This window comes from Haplochromis burtoni, unplaced genomic scaffold, assembly GCF_018398535.1.
Source record: "Haplochromis burtoni strain Fernald_Lab_line unplaced genomic scaffold, NCSU_Asbu1 Contig_561, whole genome shotgun sequence".
Classification (NCBI taxonomy): domain Eukaryota; kingdom Metazoa; phylum Chordata; class Actinopteri; order Cichliformes; family Cichlidae; genus Haplochromis; species Haplochromis burtoni.
Genome location: NW_024582922.1, coordinates 1 through 9,489, shown reverse-complemented (window position 1 = coordinate 9,489; position 9,489 = coordinate 1). Strand labels below are relative to the sequence as shown.

The 9,489-nt window shown below is 44.9% G+C and overlaps 1 protein-coding gene across 1 annotated transcript in view; it reads right to left on the bottom strand.

Annotated features, from left to right (window-relative positions):
- Positions 1-9,466, bottom strand: part of LOC102301736 (hepatoma-derived growth factor-related protein 2) — a 10,763-nt gene extending 1,297 nt beyond the window's left edge. Inside the window, exons 1-10 of the mRNA XM_042214423.1 lie at positions 7,063-9,466; positions 6,917-6,981; positions 6,701-6,836; positions 5,505-5,981; positions 4,216-4,392; positions 2,506-4,020; positions 2,324-2,430; positions 1,321-2,251; positions 981-1,082; positions 369-648 (exon numbers count right to left, since the gene is read on the bottom strand). Of these exons, the coding sequence (XP_042070357.1) occupies positions 369-648; positions 981-1,082; positions 1,321-2,251; positions 2,324-2,430; positions 2,506-4,020; positions 4,216-4,392; positions 5,505-5,981; positions 6,701-6,836; positions 6,917-6,981; positions 7,063-7,146 (3,874 nt within the window). The 5' untranslated portion in view covers positions 7,147-9,466. The remainder of the gene's footprint in view (positions 1-368; positions 649-980; positions 1,083-1,320; positions 2,252-2,323; positions 2,431-2,505; positions 4,021-4,215; positions 4,393-5,504; positions 5,982-6,700; positions 6,837-6,916; positions 6,982-7,062) is intronic.
- Positions 9,467-9,489: the final 23 nt, after the last annotated feature.

The window sequence follows — 9,489 nt, the reverse complement described above, 5'->3', positions numbered from 1 at the left end:
ACACAAAAATTATGAACTGAAACAAAACAAACAGCAAAAAACCAAAATGTACAACAGCATTTTTGCATTTAAATAAACGCCCCTCACAAAATGTCAGTATTAATGCTTTCATAAAAAAATAAAAATAAAACTTACAAAAATAAAAAGTAATTTTTTTCTGTATATAATTTTAATTATTGAATGATACAAAAACAAAAGATGTGGTGTAAACATTTCAGTGTTATTTATGAAATTATGTCTTCTCAATTTTACTTTTAAAATATTTTCTAATATAAGCTACAAAGGCTTGTCTTTAATATTTTTACTTCTTGTAAGTTTGTGTAATTTCTTGTCACAAATCAGTTGATTTAGTTTTTATTTATTTTTACCTTCAGCTTTCTCCTCTCCATCTTCTCCTCCGTTATTCCTCTTCTTGTTCACCTGCCCCATACTTCTCTTCGCCTCGTGCAGCAGCCCCTCCTTCCTCACCTTCTCCATACAGCGCTCCACCCTCTGCGCCTCCTCCTCCTCCTTCTCCTCCAGCAGCGAGCGCAGGAAGGCGGCGCTCACCACCTCCTCCCCCTCCCCCACCAGGAAGGCGTTCTTGAAGCGGTTATAGAGCATCGACGCCTTGTCCATGATGTCCTGGTTCGCCCGGTAGTAACGCATCTGCTCACGAGGAAAACAAATACATAATAACAACTGACACGATTTGTATTGTTATTATTTGTTTATTCATTTGATTTATTTTGAATTCAGTCCAGGTTTAAGGTTGCAAGTGACCAATCACCTTGGAGTGATGTCATAGCTTTGCTACGTGGAAACACCATCACACCTAATCCTAAACGTAATCACAGTGACACCCTAACCCCCAACCCCCACCCCATTTTTGTGCTTTCTTGTCCTGAGTGGACACAAAGCGATGACATCATAGTAGTGTGACAGGTCAGATGCATTGCTTATCCAAGAACCACCACGAGGATATCAGTATGTGCGTTTACCTTCCTGAGCGTGGCGACGAGCTCGCTGTGCCTCTGGACGTGTTGAGACGTCACATAAACCATACTGAGCTGATTCAGCGCCGCCAGACACTTGCTGATGTCCTGAGGATGAAGCACATTAGTCGCGTCGTTCAGTTTCAGTAAGCATGCAGCGTTTTTGAAATATTAAAGCTGCATTTAGATTTTCTGGCCACAAGGGGGCGATGTAGCTCCTGATAGCTAAAGCAGTGAGAATCATAAAAATGATCTAATGTCGGCTCACTTTTTATAAAATCACTGTGAACGGTTTTACATTTTGTGCCGTCGTTAATCTGCAGCCAGTTTAAGTTTCGGCTCTTACGGGATTGTCGTTCTTCAGAGAGATCCGGATGTCTCCGTGGATCCGGTGCAGCGTCGAGTCCGTCAGCGTCACCATCGAGCGCTTCTTCTGCTGCTCCTTTACCGGGTTACCTTCTCCTCCAGCGCTCTTCTCCACTGCTGCTGACGTCTCGGGTCGGCTCGCTCCGTCACTTTCCTTCTCCTCGCCGGTCTTCCTCTGCCCGCCCGGCTCCGCGCCTTCGCATTTCTTCTCGCCCGTTGTTTTTTGCGTTTCGTGTTTTTCTGCATTTTCCGCCTTTTTTGGTTTCTCCGCCTCGTCCTTCTTCTTTTCTTCACCCTCCTGTTCTTTTCTTCTTGCTGCTGCTTCCCCCTCCTCCTTGCGCTCCTCGTTTTTCTTCGCAGCCTCCGTCACGCTCTTGGCTTTTTTCTCCTCCGCTTGAGTTCTTTCAGATTTCATCTGGACCTCGATGCTTTTCTTCGAGCTCCCATCATCCGACTTCTCTTTTTCGTCAGCGCCCTTCTTTTTCTCCTTCTCCAAACTTCTTTTCTTTTCCACCTTCTCCTCTTTCTTCTTCTCCCCCTCCTTTGCAGATGTTCCTCCCACCTTCTCGTCTTCCCTCACGGTCATTCCTCCCATCATCGTCTTCACCTGGACCTTCGGACCCTGCCCGGCTGTTGCCTTGACGATCTTTCCAATTATTTTTCTCTCCTCCTTCTTTTCTTCATCAGTCTTCTTCTCCTCCTCCTTTTCCTTTGTCTTCAGCTCCACATCTCGACTTTTCTCCAACTTTTCTTCTACCTGCATCTTCTGCGATGTCCTGCCGTTCCCCTTCTTGGCTCCTTCCTCCTTCTTCTCTGATGTTTTCTTGGCTGCGGCTGACTCCTTCGCACTCCTCCACTCTGACCTTGTCGGGCTTCCTGTCCTCCTCCTCTTCGCTCCGTCGCCGCCTCTCCTGATGAGAAAACAGACAGAGGTTTAAACTCCTGACTGATTTTACCGTATCATTTTTTTCCCTTCCTCTTACAGAGCGCTCCTCGTTGCCTCCCTCCTCCTCCCTCCTCTCCCGGCCTTCAGCAGACCCCTCAGAGACTTTAACACGCTCTCCCTCTTGGCGGCCAGGTGGCGCTGTCGCTGCAGGAGAAATGTTGAGACGTTTTCATCCTTCTCTTCAATTTAAAACATTTCCTTAATGAAGACAGACTCTACCTCATCGTCTGGAGCAGCACCTCCTCTTTTCTCCCTCTCAGTTTTCTCCTTCTGCTTCTCTCCCTCAGATCTCCTCTCCCTCTTCTCCTCTTCCACCTTTTTCTTCTGCTCCTCTTCTCTTCTTAAATCTTTCTTTGCTTCTATAACATCCTTCCTCGCCTTCTGCTGCGCCTTCTTCACCTCCTTCTCTCTTCTTGACTGTTTCCTTTCATCTGAATCATCCTTCCTCATCTTCTGAAGTGCCTCCTTTTCTCTCGTCCTCCTCATTTCATTGGGCTCCGGGCTGGTGTCTTTCCTTGTCGTCTCCTCTTCCACCTTCTGCTCCTCCTTCTCTCTTCCTAAATCTTTTTCTTCTGAATGATCGTTTCTCGTTTTCTGCTGCACCTCCTTTTCTCTCGTTTTCCTCGTTTCTCGGGCCTCTGTGCTCCTTTCTCTCCTTGTCTTCTCCTCTTCCAACTTCTTCGCCGCCTTTTCTCTTCCTAAATCTTTCCTTTTCTGTGAAGCACCCGTCCTCATCTTCCGAAGCGCCTCCTTTTCTCTTGTCCTCCTCGTTTCTCGGGCCTCACTGGTGTCCCTACTTATTTTCTCCTTTTCAACCACCTTCTCCTCCTCCTCTGTTCTTAAATTTTTTTCTTCTGATGTGTCATTTCTCGTTTTCTGCTGCTCCTCCTTATCTTTCGTCCTTCTCATTTCTCTGGCCTCCAGCCTCCTGTCTCTCCTCTTCTCCCCCTCTTCCTCCACCTCCTTACTCTTCACATCTTTCTTTTCCTCTGAAATATCCTTCCTCGCTTTCTTCTCCACCTCTTTTTCTTTCATCCTCCTTGTTTCTTTGCCCTCTGTGCTCCTGTCTCTCTTCTGCTTCTCCTCTTTCTTACTCTCCTCCTCCTCCTTCTCAGCTGGACTCGTCTTTACTCCTTCCTCCTCTGTTCCCTTTTCCTGTTCCTTGTGTCTTTTTGATGATCGTCTCTCCATCGTTGCCTTTTCCTCGCTGCTGTCCTGACTTTCCTTCTGCACCTCCCCTTCGCTCTTCCTCTTGACTCCTCGGACCTCTTCTTTTTCTCCTTCCTCTTTCTCATTCGTTTTCCTCTGGACCACCTCCTCATCGTTTTTCTTCTCTCTTCTCTTCTTGACTCCTTTGTCATCTTCCTTCTCCTTCCCCTCATCCACCTTCTTCTGGTCCTCCTCCTCCTTCCTCCTCTTCACTCCTCGGCCCTCTTTCTTCTGCTCCTCCCTCTCATCTCTCCTTGTCCTTACTCTTCTGCTGTCTTCCTTTTCCTCCTCCTTCTTCTCCACCTTCTCTTCATTTCGGCGCTTTACTTTTCTGCTGTCTTCCTTTTCCTCCTCCTTCTTCTCCACCTTCTCTTCATTTCGGCGCTTGAAGTCTCTGCTCTCTTTCTTTTCCTCCTCCTCCTTCTCCTCCCTCCTTCCACCGGTCGTCATCAGAGCAGGTTCCATCTTCTGCAGCTTCACATTGATCTGACGGAGACGAGGAAAACATGAAACTTTATTCAAAAGCTGAAAAGACAAAATGAGAAAAAGAAGTTTAACATGTGTCTCTGTTGCTTAGCAACGCATCAGATTAGCAGAGGGTCTGAATTGAGCTTTTAGATTAAATCTTACATTTTAATCAAAGAAAGAACTGAAGGCTTTTCTTTGAACAGTGTTGAGCTGTTGAATAACACAAGTTATTAATGGCTCATTTAAACTTACAATGGGCAGCATCACTCCATGTGTGTTCAGCTTCGGCTCTTCTGCTCGGCTCCTGGTCGTCACCTCACTTGCAGCTTCTTTGGAGGCTTCAGCCTGTCTGGGTTCTGCTTCAGTTGTGCTTTTAGCCTTTTCTTTACTCGCTGTGGTTTCACCCACTGAAGCTTTGACCGCTCCTGTCTGAGAAAAAGAAGAAAAAGAAGAAACAAAAGTTTATTTGTAAGCATTTAATGTCAACAGTTCACCATGCTCTTCCCCACTGAGCTCTAATAAAAGAAGAAGCTCCAGTTTCTTCCATAAACTAGAGGATGAGGCGAGCCATGGATTGCTGGTGTTCTCATGAAGGTGTGTTAGAGCAGAATGAACCCGACACTTTTTTCCTGTTGCAGGAAAAACTGGAAAAAGCCTTCAAAGGCGGTGACGTGAGCCCGAGACCGTCGTCCACACAGATTTGTTGGTGCTTTGGAAGCTTCTGCACGGGAGCTTCAAGCTTCAATTCAATCCTTCAATTCAATCCTTCAATTTCGAGCACACAGAGACGGATCTCCGTCGCCCTGCTTTACCAATCTATATATCCAGAAAACAGGAAAATATCCACAGACGTGTGGCAGGTGCAAAGCCAAAAAAACAATATCAAGCAAAACCTTTATTCTCTCTCCACTGTAGGTCCACGTCATTATCTGTGATCTACAGATGCAGAAATGTGCTCAAATCTCCATGAAAATGTTTAATCTGTGACATCCAACTACTCCACAGCACCACCCGTTGAGACAGACACATGGATGGGATAAACATTAAGAAGATGAAACTATTGTACTCGTGTTTATGTCTCAAGTTTCCCACATCCCCTCCTCTGCAGACAACTCCTCCGTGCTTCTGAATTCCCCCCCCCAAAAAAGAAAGAAAAAATATATATAAAAAATATATAAATTATATATAAAAAAATTATATATAATTTATATATTTTTTTTCCCTCACTTTGCAGCTTTCAAGTTCAATCTCACAACAGACAGTGAAACACCAGCACACAACAAGGAGCTTAATCCTTCTAAATCCCTCCCTGCAGCACACTCTGAGGATGTGATTTTTCCAAGTTCACAGAGCACATAGAGAGTGGGTCCAGTGCTCCACAACCAGGATGGTAACCCTCACTGTCTGACTGACAGGCGCCATCTCCAGCCCCCTGGTATAGTTGTTGCAGGGAGGCTGAGAGACCCCAGAACCACTGCCAGTCCAGAGGCCCTCTCCCCAAATGGAACAGCCCCACAGCTTTAAAACATTTAACCTCTCACCTCTTTGTCTGTCTTGGCCAAGGCGGTGCGTTCACCTGCACTCCCTCCTGCAGATGGACCGCCGCTTGCCGACCTTCTGGTTCGAGCAGTCGCAATGGTCTCTGCAGTGTCTGCAGCAGGGGTGGAAGCCTGCTTGGACTCCTCACTTTGCTCTGCAGCCAATCTTGATGAAACTCGTGTGGGAGTTTTAACAGCAGCTTCCTTTTCGCCTCCTGTGCGCCGCCTGTCGGCGGCCGCTTTACTGGCCGACTCGGATCTGCTGGGGGAAGATTTAGTGACAGCGCTTGGAGTTGGACTTTTAGCAGCAGACGTCGGTTTAGAGGGTGTAGATTTGGTCGCTGGTGCGGGCTTGGCAGGTGTAGCCTTGGGTGATTTGGCAGGTGTAGCTTTAGGTGCTGGGGTTGGTTTAGCTGGAGTAGCTTTGGTTGCAGAAGCCGGTTTTGCTGGTGTACTTTCTGTGTTTGTCTTCCCCGGTACCTGAACAGAAGATAGAACGAAGAACCTTTATTAGAACCGAAACATGCCTCACTCATGGGCTATAAACATTTACGAAGCAGAGGTGCCAGCAGTGTGAGAAATATGTTGGAAATAGCCTTTAAAGCCCCTTATCCATGCCTTTGACCCTAGTCTGTTCTGATTGGTCAGCTTCCAAAACAAATGTAACTAGTTGAGACGATGCTGCACGTGAAACATTTACTCTTTCATGTCTGTCACATGAGGTCATCCTGAACCTGCTCACATCTGTGAAGAGAACCTGCCCTCACTGTCGGACCTGTCACTTCAGGTGATGATCTGACCCAACTGGACAGACTGATACTACTGAAGTAAAGCTGTGCCACATCAAATCACCCAATATAATTGTTTAGGTGATGTAAGAGTGTCTGATCAATCACAGCAGCTAACTGGAGAAGGTGGAAAATGCCCTGAATTCACTGACATTAATAAAAGCGGCAGCATCAATGAAAGCATCAATAAAACACTGTTCAGTATTTTTATATACCAGATACATCATCACAAATATAATTTTAAAGCTATATAAGCTTTTTTTAAGCAGTGCGTCAGAAATATTACAAACACATCATTAGAAAATGCTTTTAGCAGTTCATTCATAACCATTCAATTACATAGAAATGAACTGAAGCGATTACGTAGCATTTTCATTGCAACTGATGAGTGATCTTTAAAGAGAGACTGACTTTGAGTTTACTCCCGACTCCAGGCGTGTTCTGGATCTCCCACATGCCCTCGGTGAAGCCTTTGATGCGAACGCCGCTGCCATACTTCGTCTTGTTTCCCACATAAGGGACGATGTTCTCCGGCGGCAGGAAGCCTCTGGGGAGGGGAGATTAATCACAGTTCGATCAATGCTGCTCAGAAAATGATACGATCGATCTGCAGCTGCACGTACGTACATCTGATGGGTGCCGAAAAAGAAGACGGGGACTCGCTTCTTGTACCCCTCGTCCGACTTACAGATCTGTAAAACACAGAAGAAGAGTTAAAGCGCGTACACACAAACAGCTGCATGCAGCTATTTACAGCTGAGGTGTGAGCGCACCCTCGCCGGCCAGTGAGGGAAGCCCTTCATCTTGGCGAACACCAGGTCTCCGGGTTTGAACTGGTCGCCGTTTTTTCCCGGCATCCTGTTGTTTCAGAGCTTGGTCGCACAACAGGAATCAAACACTGAAAGACAAGCAGACCATTTAGACCACAGCAGCTGCTTCACACACTTTACCGTGTTTCATTTAAGGAGGTAAATGTGGGTAAGAGTGCGAGTAAATGAACAGATGTTGATTCGAGCTGTTCTTCAGCCTGTAGTAACCCCACACAGCTGTGACATACGTTGTAGTCAGAAGATTACAAACACTCATTAGCATGAATGTGATGGTCGTTTGGGGTTTTTAATGAATTATTGAATCCACTCTTTCTCCAGGGTGAAATGACCGTACATCCATCTTTAATAACTTAAATAAAACAAGAACTGGATGCACAAGTTTGAATTCATTTTGGACTCTCTCCACACAGGGTCAAACATACACACACTACCTTAATCTTTTATTGATTGATTGATTGATAATACTTTATTCATCCTGAGGGAAAGGGTGGAAAGATCTCATTTCTAAACAAATGCAGATTCAAAGATCATCAGTTCAAACACTTTTGGTCTAGAAGCCCCATGATGTGACCCTCAGATGATGTTCTCAGTTAGGATGTTTGGGAACCACCAAGAGCTGGAAACAACACCAGTGAAACCAGTTTTATATCACCATGGACTGAGAGGGTGAGAAAGAAGAAATAAGCCTCCAAATCAAACTCCTTCAAGCTGATCTGAAATCTACAGATGTCCACATGGACAAGCCAAATACCTTCTGGAGAATTTTATTTTCAGACAACACAAAATGTTTTGGCCTCAATGAGAGGAGGCTTTTTTTTTAACATTAATTGCAATATATGCTCATAATAGAGTTGATACACTTCTCATTAAAAAGATAGAAGCACTAACCCCACGTTGTGAAGGGTTAGATAGAGTTGGGTGTTGAAGGTAAACTGCTACAGAACGGTTTCAGACGAGACGGCTGCTTGGCCTTGTGTGTCAAACAGAAATAAAGACTTCATTGTGTCACTTAAAGCTGACGTCAGCATGAAGATAAAATATCTCTGGTAACATTTATAAGGTGGGGATGGGTTTTCTTATACAGGACAAGATCCCTGACTTGAGGTTAATTCCGCTGTGGCCAAGTGGATGGACGACGAGGAGAACAAATCAGCAAGCACTAAGTCTAAACCACAGCATCTCCCCATCAATAACCAAACACAAATATGTTCTGTTTTCATGCGTCTAATAAATTCTTCTCTGTAAGCAGACTGAGACGTCCACAGCTGTGCAACCCAAACCTTTAACTGCCTGATAATAAAATAGTGTGAACTCCTGAACTTCTCTCAGCAAAAAAGAAAACCACTCAAACCTAAGAACACAGAGCAACTGTACGGTGGTAGCATCACACCCTGGGGCTGTTTAGCTGTGAGTGGTACTAGTAACATTACACATTAAGGAATAAAGAAGAAGAGAACTACCTCAAAAATCTTCACCTTAAATAAACATCTAGGTGGTTGAAACATAGACAGTCAGGTGTTCCAGCAGGACAAGAGCTGCTTTTTATGAGATAAAGCAGGTGAACACTGAGCTTCTGGTCTTCTTAAGGCCTTTCTCGAGTTCAAAGAAACGACCAATTCTGCCAAGAGGATATCCATCCTGAATTATGAGGAAGCTTGCTAATCCAAATTGTGCACCCAATTCTCGTTTTTTAAAGCCATTAAAGATGTAAGCGGTGCAAAGATTCCACAGTTCAAAGAAATCATCAAACGCCTAAAATTATCATGACATTCATGGGTGGGTGTGAACTTCTGACCACAGAATATATGGACTGTGACATTTTTTTAAGTATTACTTTGCTCCGTGTATGTTCACTGTGCGTGTCCAGCCCTGATCTTACCAAGTGCATAAAATCGTCTGTAGGAAACAATTAAAGCGGAAACCCCAACTGTTTCCTTTTTAAATATGAATTTCAGGCCTGAGTTAGAGGACTTTTCCACTAGTTGGGGATTTGAATATTTCCTCAACTCAATTTCAAACTCAAACACACCACCACACAAAGAATTAATACATTTAACGTAAACTTGGAGATTAACGATAACGTGGCAGCAATACTTCAATCAATACACCCAACATGTGCTAAACCTGAGAGGATGCATAAGCAGGGCCAGACTTGAAGTCTGTAAGTAAAACATTTCACTTCCTGGACCTGAATCGTCCCACCAGCTGACCTTTGCGTGTGCAAAGTATAATCTTTCACACTAGCTCATCAGTTTCGCTCTCGTCTGCGTGTTTACGCTTTGTTTACAAATACAGGCTAACCACTGAAAGCTCGCGCTAACGTGCCGACTCGCGCACCCTTACTCCGTGTTCGTGGCATGCACCGTGGAT